The sequence below is a fragment of the Melospiza melodia genome, unplaced genomic scaffold (genome assembly GCF_035770615.1).
Source record: "Melospiza melodia melodia isolate bMelMel2 unplaced genomic scaffold, bMelMel2.pri scaffold_299, whole genome shotgun sequence".
Classification (NCBI taxonomy): domain Eukaryota; kingdom Metazoa; phylum Chordata; class Aves; order Passeriformes; family Passerellidae; genus Melospiza; species Melospiza melodia.
The window spans coordinates 1-20,436 of record NW_026948617.1 but is presented as its reverse complement, the minus strand read 5'-3'; the positions used below and the strand labels follow the sequence as shown (position 1 = coordinate 20,436).

General features: G+C 53.5%; 3 protein-coding genes across 3 annotated transcripts in view; all 3 read left to right on the top strand.

Annotated features, from left to right (window-relative positions):
- Window positions 1-2,493, top strand: part of LOC134434022 (transcription activator BRG1-like) — a 48,252-nt gene extending 45,759 nt beyond the window's left edge. The window contains 1 exon segment of the mRNA XM_063182716.1: window positions 494-2,493. Within this exon segment, the coding sequence (XP_063038786.1) occupies window positions 494-526 (33 nt within the window). The 3' untranslated portion in view covers window positions 527-2,493.
- A 1,994-nt stretch (window positions 2,494-4,487) lies between these two features.
- LOC134434020 (low-density lipoprotein receptor-like) lies at window positions 4,488-12,884 on the top strand. The gene is made up of 9 exons (XM_063182714.1): window positions 4,488-5,156; window positions 6,880-7,257; window positions 8,322-8,447; window positions 8,919-9,041; window positions 9,506-9,628; window positions 10,202-10,270; window positions 10,374-10,448; window positions 11,583-11,725; window positions 11,973-12,884. Exons 1-9 carry the CDS (start codon window positions 5,066-5,068, stop codon window positions 12,006-12,008), a joined length of 1,164 nt encoding a protein of 387 aa, XP_063038784.1. The 5' UTR covers window positions 4,488-5,065; the 3' UTR covers window positions 12,009-12,884.
- A 715-nt stretch (window positions 12,885-13,599) lies between these two features.
- On the top strand, window positions 13,600-19,888 carry LOC134434021 (far upstream element-binding protein 2-like; the record flags this gene model as incomplete). The annotated part of the gene is made up of 5 exons (XM_063182715.1): window positions 13,600-13,812; window positions 16,614-16,722; window positions 16,827-16,865; window positions 18,304-18,343; window positions 19,839-19,888. Coding segments are annotated over exons 1-5 (451 nt in total), but the record flags the coding sequence as incomplete, so codon positions are not given.
- Between the last annotated feature and the right edge of the window lie 548 nt (window positions 19,889-20,436).

Sequence of the window (20,436 nt, the reverse complement as noted above, 5' to 3'; positions counted from 1 at the left end):
ATCCTGACCCCAAACCCCAAATTCTGACCCCAAATTCTGACCCCAAATCCTGACCCAAAATCCCAAATCCCGACCCCAAACCCCAAATTCTGACCCCAAATCCTGACCCCAAATCCCAAATTCTGAACCCCCAAATCCCCCAAAACCCTCCAAATCCCAAATCCCATCCTAAAACCCCAAATCCCAAATCCTGACCCCAAATCCCAAATCCTGAACCCCAAATCCTGAAACCCAAGATCCTGAACCCCCAAATCCCAAATCCTGAACCCCCAAATCCCATCCTAAAACCCCAAATCCCAAATCTGACCCCAAATCCCGACCCCAAATCCCAAATCCTGACCCCAAACCCCCAATTTTGACCCCAAAATCCCCAAATCTGACCCCAAATCCCAACCCCAAATCCTGACCCCAAACCCCCAGTTTTGACCCCAAAATCCCCAAATCTGACCCCAAACCCCAAAACATCCAAACCTGACCCCAAATCCCTCCCCAGGATCGCTCTGGCAGCGGCACCGAGGACGACTGAACCCCGAACATTCCACGGCTCCGGAACTCTGAGAAACCCCCCCAAAAAAAACCCCCAAAAAAACCCCAAAATTCCCCTCCCCCCGTAGCTCCGACGGCAGCGACGCCACAATTCCCAAAAATCCTGAAAATCCAAAAAAAATCCCCCCAAAAAAACCCCAAAAAATCCCCAAAAAAATAAAAACCCCAAAAACCCCAAAGTCCGCGCCCGTATTTATACCCGGCTCAGCCCAGGTGGGCCTGGGTTGGTCCAGGCGGTGCCAGGTCCAGATTGGCCCAGATTTGGGTGGTCCTGGATGCTCCTAAATCCCCTTGGACCATCCTAAATCCATCCTGAGTGATCCCAAATCCTCTTGGACCATCCTAAATCCGGCTTGGGTTGGCCTGGGTTGGTCTCAGATGGTCCCAAGATGTCCCAGGTCCAGATTAGCCCAAATTTAGGTGGTCCTGGATGCTCCTAAATCCTCTTGGATGATCCCAAATCCTCTTAGACCATCCTAAATCCATCCTGGGTTGGCCTGGATTGGCCCGGGTCCAGATTGGCCCAGATTTGGGTGGTCCTGGATGATCCTAAATCCCCTTGGACCATCCTAAATCCATCCTGAGTGATCCCAAATCCTCTTGGATGATCCTAAATCCATCCTGGGCCATCCTAAATCCTCTTGGGTTGGTCCTAAATCCATCCTGGGTTGGCCTAGATTGGCCTGGATTGGTCCCAGGTGGTGCCAGGTCCAGATTGGCCCAGATTTGGGTGGTCCAGGATGCTCCTAAATCCCCTTGGATGGTCCTAAATCCATCCTGGATGCTCCTAAATCCTCTTGGACCATCCTAAATCCATCCTGAGTGATCCCAAATCCTCTTGGGTTGGTCCTAAATCCATCCTGGATCAGCCCAGGTGGGCCTGGATTGGCCCGGGTTGGTCCCAAAAGGTCCCAGGTCCAGATTGGCCCAGATTTGGGTGGTCCTGGATGTTCCTAAATCCCCTTGGATGGTCCTAAATCCATCCTGAGTGATCCCAAATCCCCTTGGACCATCCTAAATCCATCCTGGATGCTCCCAAATCCTCTTGGATGCTCCCAAATCCTCTTGGATGCTCCTAAATCCATCCTGGGCCATCCTAAATCCTCTTGGATCATCCTAAATCCTCTTGGACCATCCCAAATCCATCCTGGGTGTTCCTAAATCCCCTTTGGATCACCCTAAATCCCTCCTGGACCATCCCAAATCCATTCTGGATGGTCCTAAATCCCCTTGGACCATCCTGGACCATCCCAAATCCATTCTGGATGTTCCTAAATCCCCTTGGACCATCCCAAATCCATTCTGGGTGATCCTAAATCCCTTTGGACCATCCCAAATCCATCCTGGACCATCCCAAATCCATCCTGGACCATTCTGGACCATCCCAAATCCATCCTGGATGATCCCAAATCCATCGTGGACCATCCTGGACCATCCCAAATCCATTCTGGGTGATCCTAAATCCCTTTGGACCACCCTAAATCTCCTTGGACCATCCCAAATTTATCGTGGATGTTCCTAAATCCCCTTGGACCATCCTGGACCATCCCAAATCCCTCCTGGACCATCCCAAATCCATTCTGGATGTTCCTAAATCCCTTTGGACCATCCTGGACCATCCCAAATCCATCCTGGACCATTCTGGACCATTCCAAATCCATCCTGGATGATCCCAAATCCATCCTGGACCATCCTGGACCATCCCAAATCCCCCCTGGGTGATCCTAAATCCCTTTGGATCACCCTAAATCCATCCTGGACCATCCCAAATCCATCCTGGACCATCCTGGACCATCCCAAATCCCCCCTGGGTGATCCTAAATCCCTTTGGATCACCCTAAATCCATCTTGGACCATCCCAAATCCCCCCTGGGTGTTCCCAGCCCCCCCCCCGGCCCAGCTCAGCCTTGGGCTGTCCCGGCCCCTCCCCCACCCCCGGCGCTGTCGCTGCCCCTGGGTCCCCAAGGGTCGAGAATTAATTAATAAATTAATTAATCCAACGGGAGCCGAGTCCAGAGTTGATTAATGAGTTAATTCCTTAAATCAAGGGGGAAGTTGGGGATTTGGGGGCTCCCTGGGGGGATTTTTGGGGTCATTTTTGGGGTTCTTGGGGTTCCAGAGGGGATTTTTGGGGGATCCAGAGGAGTTTTTGGGGTCATTTTTGGGGATTTTGGGGTTCCAGAGGGGATTTTTGGGGGTTCCAGAGGAGTTTTTGGGGTCATTTTTGGGGATTTTGGGGTTCCAGAGGGGATTTTGGGGGTCCAGAGGAGTTTTTGGGGTCATTTTTGGGGAATGTGGGGTTCCAGAGGGGATTTTTGGGGTCATTTTTGGGAATTTTGGGGTTCCAGAGGGGATTTTGGGGGTTCCAGAGGAGTTTTTGGGGTCATTTTTGGGGTTCCAGAGGGGATTTTGGGGGTTCCAGAGGAGTTTTTGGGGTCATTTTTGGGGACTGTGGGGTTCCAGAGGGGATTTTGGGGGTTCCAGAGGAGTTTTTGGGGTCATTTTTGGGGATTGTGGGGTTCTAGAGGGGATTTTTGGGGGATCCCGAGGGGATTTTTGGGGTTCCAGAGGAGTTTTTGGGGTCATTTTTTGGGGTTCTTGGGGTTTCAGAGGGGATTTTTGGGGTCCCTGGGTGGGAATTGGGAACTTGGGGTGACCCAGGGTGGGAATTTGGGTTCCAGAGGAGTTTTGGGGTGATTTTTGGGGATGGAAAATGGGAGAATGGAGCCCTTTTCTCCTCCCTGCTGTTCCGGTTTTTCCTGCCCGGATTTCCTCCCTTGAGCTCCGATTTCCCTCCCCCTTTCCCTCCCTTCATCCCGGATTTCCCTCCCGGTTTTCCTCCCTTTATCCCGGTTTCCTCCTCCTTCATTCCCGCTTTCCCGGTTTTCCTCCCTTTTTCCCGGTTTCCCCTCCCTCATTCCCCATTTTCCTCCCCCGTTTCCCTCCCGGTTTTCCTCCTTTTATCCCGGTTTTCTCTCCCCTCATTCCCTTTTCCCGTCTCTCCTTCATTCCCGCTTTCCTTTCCCGGTTCTCCTCCCTTTATCCCGGTTTTCCCTCCCGGTTCTCCTCCTTTCATCCCGGTTTTCCCGGCCCTCCCTCATTCCCCGTTTCCTCTTTCCCGCTTTTCCCTCCCGGTTTCCCCTCCTTCATTCCCGGTTTCCTTTCCCGCTTTCCCCTCCTTTTATCCCGGTTTTCCCTCCCTCTTTTCCTGCCTTTCATTCCCGGTTTTCCCTCCCTCAATCCCGGATTTCCCTCCCGATTTTCCCTTCCCTCATTCCGGGCTTCCTTTCCCGCTTTTCCTCCTTTTATCCCGGTTTTCCCGCTCCTCCCTCATTCCCGGTTTCCCTTCCCGGTTTTCCCTCCCCTCATTCCCTTTTCCCGCCCCTCCCTCATTCCCCGTTTCCCTCCCGGTTTCCCGCCCCTCATTCCCGCTTTCCTTTCCCGCCCCTCCCTCTTTTCCGGTTCCCTCCCTCATTCCCGGTTTTCCTCCCTTCATTCTCGGTTTCCCTCGTTCCCGGTTTTCCCTCTCTCATTCCCGGTTTCCCTCGTTCCCGGTTTTCCCTCTCTCATTCCCGGTTTCTTTTCCCGGTTTTCCCTCTCTCATTCCCGGTTTCCTTTCCCGGTTTTCCGTCTCTCATTCCCGGTTTCCCTTCCCGGTTTTCCCTCCCTTCATTCCGGTTTCCTTTCCCGGTTTCCCCTCTCTCATTCCCGGTTTCCTTTCCCGGTTTTCCCTCCCTCATTCCCTTTTCCCGCCCCTCCCTCATTCCCGGTTTTCCGCCCCTCCCCTCCCCCTTTTTGAACGCCCCGGGCTCCGCCCCCCGCCCGTTAAATGGGGCCCGAGCGGAGCCGCGGCCGCGGGGACACCGGGAGAGACCGACACCGGGATCGGCACCGGGACCTGGACCTGAACCGGCACCGGGACCGGGACTGGGAGAGACCGGGATCGGGAGAGACCGGGATCGGCACCGAGATCGGGATCAGAATCGGGACCGGGAGCGTCCGGTACCGGGATAAGCACCGGGATCGGCACCGGGACCGGGATCGGGATTGGGACCTGAACCGGGATCGGCACCGGGATCGGCACCTGTACCGGCACTGGGAGCGTCCGGTACCGGGATAAAAACTGGGATCTGGACCGCGACCGGGATCAGGATCTGAACCAGGACCGGAATCTGCACCGGGATCAGCACCGGGAGCGACCGGGACCAGGATAAGCACCGGAATCGGGATCGCAACCGGGACCGGGATTAACACCGGGATCGGCACCGGGACCGGGACTGGGATCAGAACTGGGACCGGGATAAGCCCCAGGATCAGAACCAGGAACGACCGGGAGCGGGATAAACACCGGGATTTGTACCGGGAGCGATCAGAACCGGAACCGGGACTGGGAGCGGCACCGGGACCCACCGGGAGCGGCACCGGCACCGGGATCAGTTCGGAGCTCCCGCGTCTCTCCAAGCTCCGGTTCCGCTCCCGAACCGGGACGGGACCGAAAACAGAACCGGGAACGGCCGGGATGGGACCCGGGACCAGCGGGAACCGACCCGGGACCACCGGGATCCTCCTGCTCCTCCTGGCAGCGGCGGCGGCGGCGACACCGAGCACAGGTGAGACGGGGAGAGACCCCAAAATCCCCCCAGGACCCCCAAAATTCGACCCGGGACCCCCAAAATTTCCTCGTGATCCTCCCAGGACCCCCCAAAATCCCCTCAGGTCTTCCCAGGACCCCCAAAATCCCCCCCGGATCCCCCAGGATCCCAAAAATCCGCCCTGAGAACCCCAAAATCTCCCCCAGGAGCCACAAAATCCCCCCAAAACCCCCTCAGGACGCCCCAATTCCCACCCAGGACCTCTCAGGACCCCCAAAATCCCCTCAAAATTTGCCCAGGACCCCCCAGATCCCCTCAGGACCCCCAAATCCCCCCAAATCCCCCCAATTTCCCCCCCAGGACCCCCCAAATTCCCCCCCGGGTCCCCCCCACGTGTCGCGACCCCGCCCCACCCCATCCGAGGCCACGCCCCCTCATCCCCACCCACCCCGCCATGAACCAATCAGCGCGCGCGGTTCGCCCCGCCCCTCGGCGGACGCGTCTCTGATTGGCTGAGCTCAGACTGGCCACCCGCGGGGGCGTGGCTCGAGGCAGCCAATCAGCGCGCGGCGCGCGGGGAGGGCGCGCCCGGGTGGGGCCGGAACGGGGGAAAAAAATCGGAATAAAAACCCCAAAAAATGGAGGAAAAACCCCAAAAAATCGAAATAAAAACCACCAAAAATCAGGGGGAAATATAAAGATGAGGGGAAAGGAGGAAAAAGTGAGAGAGGGACACAAAAATTTGGGTTAAAAATGGTGAAAAACGGAAAAGGAGCCGCCCTAAAAGTTGGGGTCAAACTCCGAAATTCCAGAGGAAGTTTCAAGGGTGGAGCGGAAATCCTGAAATGAGGAGAAAAAACCAAAAATTGGGGTAAAATATCCCAAAAATGGGGTAAAAAACCAAAAATGGAGATGAAAACCACAAAAATGGGATAAAAATCCCCCAAAATTGGGATTAAAACCCCAAAAAATGGGAATAAAATTCACCAAAATTGGGTTAAAATTCACCAAAAATAGTTTATTTTATTTCATTTCATTTCATTTTAATTGCAATTCATTTTATTTCTTTTTATTTTATTTCATTTTAATTGTAATTCATTTCATTTCATTTCATTTCATTTTAATTGTAATTCATTTTATTTCATTTTATTTCATTTTATTTTATTTCATTTTAATTGTAATTCATTTTATTTCATTTCATTTTATTTTATTTCATTTTAATTGCAATTCATTTTATTTCATTTTATTTTACTTCATTTTCATTGTTATTTATTTTATTTTATTTTATTACATTTTAATTGTAATTCATTTTAGTTTATTTCATTTCATTTCATTTCATTTTATTCGTAATTCATTTTGTTTCATTTTTTTAATTTTATTTTATTTCATTTTAATTGTAATTCATTTTATTTCATTTTATTTTATTTTAATTGTAATTTGTTTTATTTTTTTTAAATTTAATTTTATTTTAATTGTAATTTATTTTATTTTATTTTTTTTAATTTTTTTTTTATTTATTTTTATTTTTTAAATTTTATTTTAACTGTAATTAATTTTATTTTATTTATTTTATTTTATTTTAACTGTTATTCATTTTCTTTTCTTTTCTTTTACTTTATTTTATTTATTTTTTATCCAATTTTACGTATTCAAATTTATTCAAATTTATTCAAATTTATTCAAAATTTTTCAAATTTATTCAAACTTATTCAAACCTATTCAAATTCCTTTCCTCACCCAGCGCACCCGCCGTGCCCTCCCGACCATTTCCAGTGCGGGGACCTGTCGTGCCTGTCGCGACATTTCCTCTGCGACGGCGACCGCGACTGCGCGGACGGGGGGGACGAGCTGGGCTGCGCCCCTCCCCCCACGCCGCCCTGCCCCCCCTCGTCGTTCCGCTGTCGCGACGGCGCCTGCGTGCCCCGCCTGTGGCGCTGCGACGGCGATCGCGACTGTCGCGACGGCAGCGACGAGGGGGAGGGGCTGTGCGGGACGCCCCGCCCCCCCCCGCCCTGCCCCCCCCTGCAGTTCCCCTGCGGCTCCGGGGAGTGCGTGGCCGCCGGGTGGCGCTGCGACGGAACGGCCGACTGTCGCGATAGTTCCGACGAGCTGGGGTGTGGTGAGTGCGGGGGGAACAAACTGGGATAAACTGGGAACAAACTGGGAACAAACTGGGATAAACTGGGATAAACTGGGATAAACTGGGAGGGACTGGGATAAACTGGGAACGGACTGGGAGGGACTGGGATAAACTGGGAACAAACTGGGAACAAACTGGGATAAACTGGGATAAACTGGGATAAACTGGGAGTGCGTGGCCGCCGGGTGGTGCTGCGACGGAACGGCCGACTGTCGCGATAGTTCCGATGAGCAGGGGTGCGGTGAGTGCGGGGGGAACAAACTGGGATAAACTGGGAGGGACTGGGGTAAACTGGGATAAACTGGGATAAACTGGGAGTGCGTGGCCGCCGGGTGGCGCTGCGACGGAACGGCCGACTGTCGCGATAGTTCCGACGAGCTGGGGTGTGGTGAGTACGGGGGGAACAAACTGGGATAAACTGGATAAACTGGGAACAAACTGGGATAAACTGGGATAAACTGGGATAAACTGGGAGTGTGTGGCCGGCGGGTGGCGCTGCGACGGAACCGCCGACTGTCGCGATAGTTCCGACGAGCTGGGCTGCGGTGAGTGCGGGGGAACTGGGATGGACTGAGATAAACTGGGAACGGACTGGGAGGGACTGGGATAAACTAGGATAAACTGGGAACAAACTGGGATAAACTGGGAGGGACTGGCCAGGAGGTGGCGCTGCGATGGGGTCACCATTTGTCGCGATAGCTCCGACGAGCAGGGGTGCGGTGAGTGCGGGGGGACTGGGAGGGACTGGAAGGGACTGGGAACAAACTGGGATAAACTGGGAGGGACTGGAAGGGACTGGGATAAACTGGGAGGGACTGGGAACAAACTGGGAGGGACTGGGAGGGACCCCAGTCTAACCCCGCCCCCTTTGCCTCTAACCCCGCCCCCTTTGTCTCTGACTCCGCCCCTTTCTCTCTGACCCCGCCCCCTTTGCCTCTGACCCCGCCCCCTTTCTCTCTGACCCCGCCCCCTTTCTCTCTGACCCCGCCCCCTTTGTCTCTGACCCCGCCCCCTTTCTCTCTGACCCCGCCCCTTTCCCGTAGCCCCGCCCCCGCCGTGCCCCCCCGGGCAGTTCCGCTGTCGCGACCGGCGCTGCATCCCCGCGGCGCGCGCCTGCGACGGGACACGTGACTGTCGCCATGGAGACGACGAGGAGGCGTGTCCGGAGGGTGCGGGAGGGGCGGGGCCACGTCCGGGGGGCGGGGCCACGTCAGGGAGGGAGGGGCGGGGCCTGGGGGGATTTTGGGGGAAATTTTGGGGATTTTTTGGGAAATTTTTTGGGATTTTTTGGGGATTTTTTGGGAAGTTTTGGGGGGGATTTTTTGGGTGGATTTTTGGGGATATTTTTGGGGAATTTTTAGGGGATTTTTTGGGGGGATTTTTAGGGTGGATTTTTGGGAAATTTTCGGGGGGATTTTAGGGAGGAATTTTGGGGCAATGTCTGGGAAAAATTTTCGGGATTTTTGGGGGTATTTTTAGGGATATTTGGAGATACTTTTGGGAAATTTTGGGGGGGTTTTAGGGGGATTATTGGGGAGGATTTTGGGATATTTTGGGGGGATTTTGGGGATATTTTGGGGGGATTTCGGGGATATTTTTGGGGGTCTCTCGGTCCTTGACCCCCCCTCTCTTTGCCCCAGCCCCGGCGTGCCCCGGCCCGCAGCGGTTCCGCTGCCGCTCGGGTGAATGTATCGCGATAGCGCAGGTCTGCGATGGGCGGCGCCACTGTCGCGACTGGTCCGACGAGCCGCTCAAGGAGTGCGGTGAGGAGGGGCCCGAAATCCCGCAAAAAACCCCAAAAAAACTCCCAAAAAACCCCCAAAATCTGCCCCAAGAGACCCCAAAACCGCCTCTAAAAACCCTCAAAATTCCCCCAAGAATTGCTCAAAAAGTGCCCAATAAACTTCCCCAAAAATGCCCCAAAATCCGTCCAAAATTGTCCCAAAATCTCCCAAAAATCAGCCCCAAATCCTCCCAAACTTCCCCCCCAAAACTGATCCAAAAATGCCCCAAAACTGCCCCAAAAACCCTACAAAAATTGTCCCAAAATCCCCCCCAAATCAGCCCCAAAATAGGGTGGTGAATTTTGGGATTTTTGGGATTTTTGGCGTTGGAATTTTTTGAATTTTTGTGATTTTAGGGTGCTGAATTTTGGGATTTTTTGGATTTTGGGGATTTTTGGCGTTGGAATTTTTGAATTTTTTGTGACATTTTTTGGTGTTTCCAGGGGTGAACGAGTGCCTGCAGGGGTCCGGGGGCTGCTCCCACTCCTGCCGGGATCTCCCCATCGGCTTCGAGTGCAGCTGCCCCCCAGGAATGGGGCTGGGCCCCGACAACAGGACCTGCCATGGTGGGCGAGACCCCCAAAACCCCCCCAAAATCCCCCCAAAATCCCCCAAAACACCCCCAATCCCCACCCAGATACACCTGGGACAGGTGAAACCCCAAAATTCCCCCCCAAAATCCCCCAAATCCCCTCAGAGACTCCCCTGAAAACCTCCCCAGGGACATCCCCAGAGCATTCAAAACCCTCTCAAATCCCCCCAGACCCCCCAAAAACCCCCCCAGACCCTCCCCAGCCACACCTGGGACAGGTGAGACCCCAAAATCCCCCAAATCCCCTCAGAGACCCCCCCCGAAAACCTCCCCAGAGACACCCCCAGACCACTCAAAACCCTCTCAAATCCCCCCAGACCCCCCAAAATCCCCCCCAGACACACCTGGGACAGGTGAGACCCCAAAATCCCCCAAATCCCCTCAGAGACCCCTCCCCAGAGACACCCCCAGACCACCCAAAACCCTCTCAAATCCCCCCAGACCCCCCAAAATCCCCCCCAGACCCTCCCCAGCCACACCTGGGACAGGTGAGACCCCCCCCAAAACCCCCCAGGTGACCCCTCCCCCTCTTTGTGTCCCCCCCCAGCCCTCCCCGGGACCCCCGAACCGGAGCCCCAGAGCCGCAACCTCAGCGCCGAGGGACACGCCCCCAACGGTGAGGCCACGCCCACCCAGCGCACGTGGCCACGCCCATTTAGCAACGTGGCCACGCCCACCGATCATTTGGCCACGCCCCCTGACCGCTTTTATTCCCACAGGGGACCTCGTCCAACTGGGCGGGGCCAGAGGGGCGGGGCCATGGATGACGTCACTGGGGGTCCTGCTGCCCCTTGGTATGGACGGGGGGGGAGGGGTTAAAATCATGGGGGTGGGGGAGGGGAAATGGGAGGGGTCCCCAAAAATGGGGGGGAGCTTGGAGGGGGAAAGGGGGTCACAAATGGGGAGGGGTCACAAATGGGGAGGGGTCGCCAAGTAGGGGTGGGGAGGTTTTAAAATGAGGGGAGGGGTCTCAGAGAGGGGGGGTCACAAATTGAACGGGGGGGGGGTCTCAAATTTTGGGGTTCACCCTTTCCCTGCAGTCCCCAGTTGTGGCCACCAGGAGGCTCCATGAATTGATCCCAATGGGATATCTCAAAATTTTGGGGTGAAATTCTAAATTTTGTGGGACTATCCCAGATTTTGGGGGAATATCCCAGATTTCGGGGTGACATCCTGTTTTTTTGGGGGTTATATCCCGGTTTTAGGGGTGATATCCAGGTTTTTTGGGGTGGAATAGCCCAGATTTTGGTGGTCATTCCCTCCCTGCAATTCTCACCTGTGACCACCAGGGGGCTCCATGAATTGATCCCAATGGGGTATCTCAAAATTTTGGGGTAAAATCCCAAATTTTGAGGGAATATCCCAGAATTTTGGGTCCTCCCAGATTTTAGGGGGCTGTCCTTGTTTTTTAGGGGAATATCCAGGTGTTTTTGGGGAAAAAATCCCCATTTTTTGGGGGTAAAATCCTGGATTTAGGGGAGGTCGCCCCCTTCCTGCAGTTCCCACTTGCAGCCACCAGGGGGCTCCATGAATGGATCCTAATGGGGCACCCCAGATTTTTGGTGCAAAACCCCAAATTTTTGGGGTAAAATCACAGAATTTTGGGTTCTCCCAGATTTTAGGGGACTGTCCTTGTTTTTTAGGGGAATATCCAGGTTTTTTGGGGAAAAAATCCCGATTTTTTGGGGGTAAAATCCTGGATTTATGGGAGGTCGCCCCCTTCCTGCAGTTCCCACTTGCAGCCACCAGGGGGCTCCATGAATGGATCCCAATGGGGCACCCCAGATTTTTGGTGCAAAACCCCAAATTTTTTGGGGTAAAACCCCCAAATTTTGGGGTAAAATCCCAGAATTTTGGGCTCTCCCGGATTTTTTGGGGTTCCCCAAATTTTGGGGACCCCCCCCTGACCCCCACTTTTGCCCCCCCAGGTCTGCTGCTGTGCCTGGGCCTGGCCGGGCGGGCGCTGTGGCGCTGGTGGCGCCGGCGCAGCACCAACAGCATCAGCTTCAGCAACGCCGCCTTCCGGAAGGTTCCGGAGCAGCTGCAGGGGGCGGGGCTTGGGGACACGCAGGTGAGCACGTGGAGGGGGCGGGGCTAACGCCTGGAGGGGGCGGGGTTACCGCCTGGAGGGGGCGGGGCTTGGGGACACGCAGGTGAGCACGTGGAGGGGGCGGGGTTAATGCCTGGAGGGGGCGGGGCTTGTGGACACAGGTGAGCACATGGAGGGGGCGGGGTTAACGCCGGGAGGGGGCGGGGCTAATGCCTGGAGGGGGCGGGGCTTGGCGAGACACAGGTGACGCCATTTTGTCCCCCCCCAGTGGCCGCTGGCAATGGAGGAGGAGGAGGAGCCCTGAGGGGCCGAGACCCCCCCGAGACACCTGGGGACACCTGGGGAACATCTGGGGACACCTGGGGACACCTGGACACACCTGGGTGCACCTGCGGAACATCTGGAGACACCCAGGTGGACATCTGGATGTACCTGGACACACCTGGGACGCACCTGGGGACACCAAAGAACACCTGGAGACACCTGGGGGCACCTGGGGGGACACCTGGGCACACCTGGGCACACCTGGGTGCACCTGGGGACACCTGGGGACACCTGGATGGACACCTGGACACACCCAGACCACGTTGTGCACACCTGGGTCCACCTGGACACACCTGGGAACATCTGGGACACAGCTGGGTGCACCCAGATGCACCTGGGGACGCCAAAGAACACCTGAGAACACCTGGGGGGACATCTGGGGACACCTGGGCACACCTGGGAGGGGCTGAGTGCACCCAGAGGTGGCCGTGGGCACACCTGGGACACACCTGGGCACATCTGGATGAAGCCACGCACACCTGGACGTGACCGCAGACACACCTGGGCACAGCTGTGAACACCTGGGCACACCTGGACGAGGCTGTGCACACCTGGGCGTGAATGTGGGCACACCTGGGCACACCTGGGCATCACTTCAGACTCACCTGGGCACACCTGGGCACACCGGGGCATGGATGTGGACACACCTGGGCACACCTGGGCATCACACCTGTCCCTACCTGCTCTCCGCTGCCCCTCTCACCTGTCCAGGTGCCCCCGGTTTCCCCCAGGACATTTTTTAGGAATTTTTTTTAAACCAAAATTTCCCAATCCGGGCCCAAATTGAGGCCTCTGTGAAAGGGGCGCGGCCAATGTGGCCACGCCCTGCGATGTCAATAAAGGTTTATTTATTAATCTGTAATTGGTCTGCCAGCATGGGCGGGCCCCTGGGAAAGCTCCGCGCACGCTATTGGTCGTTGTTTCCCTCCAAAAGCACCGCGTGCCGCTCATTGGACGCCGCGCTGGCGGGGACGCACGCTATTGGCTGGGCGAGCTGCCAATCAAACGCCCACAGGCGAGCCCGGCTGTGATTGGCCAGCGAGTTTTCCGCGGCTGATTGATCCGCCGGGCTGTCAATCTAAGAAAGATCCGCCTTTCCCGCTCCGTGGATTTTATTGGCTGAGCTGGCTGTCAGTCAAACACGTCATTCAATCGCTGCGCAGCGCGGGAGGGAGGGGATAACGCCGAATTCGATTAGTCAAAGCAAACGTCAATCACTTCTCGCCCCTCCTTTTCCGTTATTTCCGCTTCCTCCACCAATCGCGGGGTCTCCTATGCCCTGATTGGCCGCACACCGTCAGTCCCGCCCACGCCCCGCGTCCATTCTCACCCTTCCATTGGCTATCCCCGCTGTCACTCAACCTAACACCCCTCAATCGCAGCGCGCCGGCTCCTTCCTTCCTCCCATTGGCCGCCGCGCGCTGCCCTCAGTATCTGATTGGGTGAGACGTCTGTCAGTCAGCGCGAATACGCGAGGTGATTGGTCGCGCTCCTCCGGTGAGGGCGGGGCCTCCCAGCCTGCCCCGCGCGGCCTGAGGCGAGCGCGGCCCGTTCCCGTCGCCGCCTCCGCCATGTCCGAGTTCGGCCCCGCGCCGCCCCCTCCGCCTCAACCGGGGGCCGCTCCCTCCGCCCCTCCCTCAGCCGGGCCCGGCGCCGGCCCGGGAGGAGGAGGAGGAGGCGGCGGTGGCGGAGGCGGCAGCGGTGGCGGAGGCGGCGGCGGTGGCGGCGGCGGCGGCAGCGGCAGGAAAGACGCGTTCGCCGACGCGGTGCAGCGAGCTCGGCAGGTGAGGGGCTCGGAGGGGCGGAGGGAAAGCGAGGGAGGCGCCGGGGATCCCTCCCGAGCCTCCCCCGCCCCCACATTCCCGGTAAGGCCCCTCCCCCCACCCCCCCTCCCCCACACCGGGGGTCGTGAGGGGAGAACGGGGGGGGCGGGGGGAGGGGCGACCTCTCCCCCTCACGATTTTCCCGCCTTTTCCGTTCCTGTTTATTTCTCTCCTTTTCCCCCTCACGGTACCGTAATTACGGCGATTGAGGCGCCGTTACCGTAATTGTGCCGTTAATTTGATTAATTAGCGCGGTTAATTAGCGGAATTTGGGGATTAATGAGTGCGGTAATGGAGCAAAGGGTGGGAAAGGGGTTTGGGTCACTCAGGAGAGGTTGGATTTGAGACGGGAGGAGATTTTGGGGGATCCTGAGGGGATTTTAAGGGGGATTTGGGGGGTTCTGAGGGGAATCTGGGCGTTCTGAGGAGGATTTGGGCACTCCTGAGGAGTTTTCGGGGGTCCTGAGGAAAATTTGGGGGGTTCTGAGGGAATTTGAGGGGCTTTTGGGGTCCTGTGGGGGTTTTGGGGCATCCTGAGAAGATATGAGGGGAATTTGGGGGTTTTGAGAAGGACTTGGGGGGTCCTGAAGGAGTTTTGGGGGGATCCCGAGGGGATTTGGGGGGATTTTAAGGGGTCCTGGAGGGTCCTGAGGGGTCTTGGGGAATTCTGAGGGGAATTTGGGGGAATTTTGAGGGGGATTTGGGGGGATCCCGAGGGGATTTGGGGGTTTCTGAGGGGATTTAAGGGATTTTGGGGGATCCTGAGGGAGTTTCGGGGGGTTCTGAGGGGAATTGGGGCGTTCTGAGGGGATTTGAGGGATTTTGGGGGATCCTGAGGGGATTTGGGGGGATCTGAGGGGATTTGAGGGATTTTGGGCGATCCTGAGGGAGTTTTGGGGGGATCCCAAGGGGATTTGGGGGGGATCCTGAGGGGATTTGGGGGATCTGAGAGGATTTGAGGGGTTTTGGGGGGATCCCAAGGGGATTTGGGGGGATCCTGAGGGATTTTGGGGGATCCTGAGGGGAGTTTTCAGGGGATCTGAGGGGATTTGAGGGATTTTGGGGGATCCTGAGGGGAGTTTTGGGGTGTCCTGAGAAGTTCTGAGGGGAATTTGGGGGAATTTTGGGGGCTTCTGAGGGGAATTGGCGCGTTCTGAGGGGATTTGAGGGATTTTGGGGGAATTTTGGGGGTCCTGGGGGATTTTGGGGGTCCTGGGGGGGAGTTTGGGCTGTTCTGAGGAGTTTCGGAGGGACCTGAGGGGGATTTTGGGGGTCTGGAGGATTTTGAGGAGTTTCAAAAGGGTCAGGGAGGGATTTTTGGGGGTCCTGGGGGATTTTTGGGGGTTTTGTCAGGAATTTCGGGGTTCCTGAGAGGTTTGAGGGGGTCTTGAGGAGTTTAGGGAGGGTCAGGGAGGGAATTTTTGGGGGGGTCCTGAGGGGTTTTGGGGTAACTTAGGGGCATTTTGTGGGATTTTGGGGCGATCTTTGGACATTTTGGGGCATTTTAATGCGATCTTGGGGCATTTTGGGGTGATTTAAGGGCATTTTGGGCACTTTTGTGGGATATGGGGGTGATTTTATGAAATTTTGGAGTATTTAGGAGCAATTTAAGGCAATTTTAGGATAATTGTGTGATATTTTGGAGTAATTTTGTGGTGATTTTGGGGTTTTTTGTGGGATTTAGAAGCACTTTCACCAATTTTATGTTGTTTAAGGTAATCTTGGGATGATTTTTTAGGACTTGAAGGTGATTTTATGAGATTTTGGAATAGTTAGAAGCATTTTAGGGCAATTTTAGGAAAATTTTGTGATATTTTGGAGCAACTTTGCAGTGATTTTGGGGCATTTGTGGGATTTAGGAGCAATTTAACCAATTTTGTGTTATTTAAGGTAATTTTGGGTTGATTTAAGAGCATTTTGAGGTATTCAGAAGCATTTTAAGGCAATTTTAGGATAATTTTATATTATTTTGGGTAATTTTGTGGGGTTTAGGGGCATTTTAGCCAATTTTGTGTTATTTAAGGTAATTTTGGGTTGATTTAAGAGCATTTTGGGGTATTTAGAAGCCTTTTATGGCAATTTTAGGATAATTTTGTGATATTTTGGAGCAATTTTGTGGTGATTTTGGGGCTTTTTATGGGATTTCGAGGCACTTTAGCAAATTTTATGCTATTTAAGGTATTTTTGGGGTGATCTATGGTTTGGGGGTGATTTTATCAGATTTTGGAATATTTAGAGACACTTTAAAGCAATTTTAGGATAATTTTATATTATTTTGGGTAATTTTGTGGGATTTAGGGGCATTTTAACCAATTTTGTGTTATTTAAGGTGACTTTGGGTTGGTTTAAGAGCATTTTGGGCTATTTAGAAGCATTTTAAAGCAATTTTAGGATAATTTTATATTATTTTGGGTAATTTTGTGGGGTTTAGGAGTATTTTGTGGGATTTAGGAGCATTTTAGCCAATTTTGTGTTATTTAAGGTATTTCTGGGTTGATTTAAGAGCATTTTGGGGTATTTAGAAGCATTTTAAGGCAATTTTAGGATAATTTTATGGCCTTTTGGGGCAGTTTTGGGGCAATTTTAGGATAGTTTTGGGTCGTTTTAATCCAATTTCCATGCAATTTTTTTCCCGATTTTATTTGTTTTTTATCTCCTATTTTTTTCTAGCAATCTGGGATTTTTCAGGAGGGAATTTTGGGGTGAATTTTCTCCTTTTTCTGCTTCTCCACCCCCCAAAATTTTCTCTTTTCTCCCCTCAGATCGCGGCCAAGATCGGGGGGGACGCGGCGCCCCCGGTGCCCAACAACAGCGCCCCCCCCCCGGATTTCGGGGCTTTTGGGGGGCAGAAACGGCAGCTGGAGGATGGAGGTGAGGGGGAGGCCAACCCCAAAACCCGGGGGGACCCCAAACTTTGGCCGGCGGGGGGTGGGGGGAAATTTGGGGGTCCCCAACCCCAAATTCTGCACCCCCAGATCAGCCCGAGAGCAAGAAACTGGCGGCGCAGGGGGAAGGTGAGTGGGGATTGGGGGGTCCTGAGGGGATTTTGGGGGGTCCTGAGGGGGTTTTGGGGGGTCCTGAGGGGATTTTGGGGGGTCCTGAGGGGATTTTGGGGGTCCTGAGGGGATTTTGGAGGGGTTCTGAGGGGTTTTTGGGAGTCCTGAGGGGATTTTGGGGGGTCCTGAAGGGGTTTTGGGGGTCCTGAGGGGATTTTGGGGGTCCTGAAGGGATTTTTGGGGTCCCCAGAGGAGTTTGGGGGTCCCGAGGGGATTTTGGAGGTGTTCAGGGGGAGGATTTGAGGGGTCCTGAGGGGTTTTGGGGGGTCCTGAAGGGATTTTGGGGGTCCCCAGAGGGGTTTGGGGGGTTCTGAGGGTTTTGGGGTTCTGAGGGGATTTTTGGGGGTCCCCAGAGGGGTTTTGGGGGGGTCCTGAAGGGGTTTTTGGGGGTCCCCAGAGGGGTTTTGGGGGGTCCTGAGGGGTTTTGGGGGGGTCCTGAAGGGATTTTGGGGTGGGGGATTTGGGGTTTTGGGGGGATTTTTGGGGTGGATTTGGGATTTTTTGGGGGGGGATTTTGGGGAGGATTTTGGGGGAACCCTCATGGAGGGCTCAGGTTTGGGATTTTGGGGGGGATTTGGGGACGATTTTTGGGGGGATTTTGAGGAGGGATTTGGGATTTTGGGGTGGATGTTTTAGGGTGGATTTTGGATATTTTGGGGGGATTTTGGAGTGGATTTTGGGGTCACCCCAATTTGGGGACCCCCACGGAGGGCTCAGGTTTGGGATTTTGGGGGGATTTGGGGAGGATTTTGGGGGGATTTTTGGGGTGGGTGTTTTAGGGTGGATTTTGGATATTTTGGGGGGATTTTGGGGTGGATTTTGGGGGGATTTTGGGGTCACCCCGATTTGGGGACCCCCACGGAGGGCTCAGGTTTGGGATTTTGGGGGGATTTGGGGAGGATTTTGGGGGATTTTTGGGGTGGGTGTTTTAGGGTGGATTTTGGATATTTTGGGGTGGATTTTGGGGTCACCCCGATTTGGGGACCCCCACGGAGGGCTCAGGTTTGGGATTTTGGGGGGATTTGGGGAGGATTTTGGGGGGATTTTTGGGGTGGGTGTTTTAGGGTGGATTTTGGATATTTTGGGGGGATTTTGGGGGGGTTTTGGGGTCACCCCGATTTGGGGACCCCCACGGAGGGCTCAGGTTTGGGATTTTGGGGGGATTTGGGGAGGATTTTGTGGGGATTTTGGGGGATTTTTGGGGTGGGTGTTTTAGGGTGGATTTTGGATATTTTGGGGCGGATTTTGGGTGGGATTTTTGGGGTGGGATTTTGGGGTCACCCCGATTTGGGGACCCCCACGGAGGGCTCAGGTTGGGATTTTGGATATTTTGGGGTGGATTTTGGGGTCACCCCGATTTGGGGACCCCCACGGAGGGCTCAGGTTCCCCCCCCAGCGCTGCCGGCACCGATGGGGCCCATCCACCCCCCTGCCAGGTACGGGGTTCGGGGGGTTGGGGGATTTGGGGGGATTTTGGGGGATTTGGGGTTTTATGGGGTTTTGGAGGATTTGATGGGGTTTTAGGGGGATTTGATTGGGTTTTGGGGGAATTTATGAGGTTTTGGGGGATTTGATGGGGTTTATGGAGGGATTTGGGGAGGATTTTGGGGGATTTGGGGGGATTTTATGAGGTTTTGGGGGGGATTTGGGGTTTTGGGGGGATTTGGGGGGGGATTTTATGAGGTTTTGGGGGGATTTTAGGGGATTTTATGAGGTTTTGGGGGGATTTTGGGGGATTTGATGGGGAGTTTTGGGGGGATTTGGGGTTTTATGGGGTTTTGGGGGGATTTTAGGGGGTTTTGGGGGATTTTGGGGGGGATTTTATGGGGTTTTGGGGGGATTTTAGGGGGTATTGGGGAGATTTTATGGGATTTTGGGGGATTTGATGGGGATTTGGGGGGTTTGATGGGATTTTGGCAGAATTTGGGGGATTTTGTGGGGATTTGGGGGCGTTTGGGGGGACTTGATGAGGTTTTGGGGGGATTTTAGGGGGTTTTGGGGAGATTTTATGGGATTTTGGGGGAATTTGGGGGTTTTATGGGGTTTTGGGGGGGTTTTTAGGAGGAATTTTGGGGGGTTTTTTGGGATTTTATATGGGAATTTTTGGGGGGATTTGGGGTTTTGGGAGGGATTTAATGGGATTTTTTTGGGGTTTTTTGGGAGGATTTTGGGGGGAGTTGAGGTGATTTTGTGGGGTTTTTTGGGGAGGTTTTTATGGGATTTTGGAGGGTTTGTGTGGGAATTTGGAGAGGTTTTTGTGGGGCTTTTATGGAATTTTTGGGAGTTTTTATGGGGTTTTAAATGGAGTCTTTAATGGGATTTTGTGGGAATTTTTGGGGTGGCTTTATGGGGTTTTTTGGGGGTGATTTTTATGGGATTTTGGGAGGTTTTAATGGGAATTTTTGGGGAGTTTTATGGGGTTTTTTTAGGGTGATTTTGGTGGGATTTTGGGAGGGTTTTATGGGGATTTTTATGGGATTTTGGGAGAGTTTTATGGGAATTTTTGGGGCGGTTCCATGGGGTTTTTTAGGGTGATTTTTATGGGATTTTGGGGGGATTTTATGGGAATTTTTGGGGTGGTTTTATGGGGTGTTTTAGGGTGATTTTTATGGGATTTTGGGAGGGTTTTATGGGATTTTTATGGGATTTTGGGAGGGTTTTTTTGGGTGATTTTTATGGGATTTTGGGAGGGTTTTTTGGGATTTTTATGGATTTTGGGAGGTTTTTTTGGGGTGATTTTTATGGTATTTTGGGAGGGTTTTTTTGGGGTGATTTTTATGGGATTTGGGGAGGGTTTTTTGGGATTTTTATGGGATTTTGGGAGGGTTTTTTTGGGTGATTTTTATGGGATTTTGGAGGGTTTTTTTGGGTGATTTTTATGGGATTTTGGGAGGGTTTTTTGGGATTTTTATGGGATTTTTGTCCCCCCAGGACGACGGTGACCGAGGAGTACCGGGTGCCTGACGGGATGGTCGGCCTCAGTGAGTCTGGGGGATTTTGGGGGATTTTGGGGGGTCCCAGGGGATTTGGGGACCCCCCAAACCCCATTTTGGGCCATTTTGGGGAAAATTTGGGGTTTTTGGAAGGAAATTTGGGGTTTTTGGAAGGAAATTTGGGGTTTTTGGAAGGAAATTTGGGGTTTTGGGGGAAACTTGAGGATTTTGAGGGGGACTTTGGGAGGAATTTGGGATTTGGGGGGTGGTCCCAAAACTTTGTAGAATTTTGGGGTCCCCCCCAAACCCCATTTTGGGGTGGCTTTGGGATGAATTTTGGGGGATAATTTGGGGTTTTTTGGGGGGAAATTTGGGGTTTTGGGGGTCCCAAGAAGTTGGGGGGTGGTCCCAAAACATTGTAGAATTTTGGGGACCCCCCCTGAACCCAATTTTGGGGTGGGTTTGGGATGATTTTTGGGGGATAATTTGGGCTTTTTTTGGGGAGGATTTTGGGAGAAATTTTGGGGGATAATTTGGGGTTTTGGGGGAAATTTGAGGATTTTGAGGGGGATTTTAGGAGGAATTTTGAGGGAATA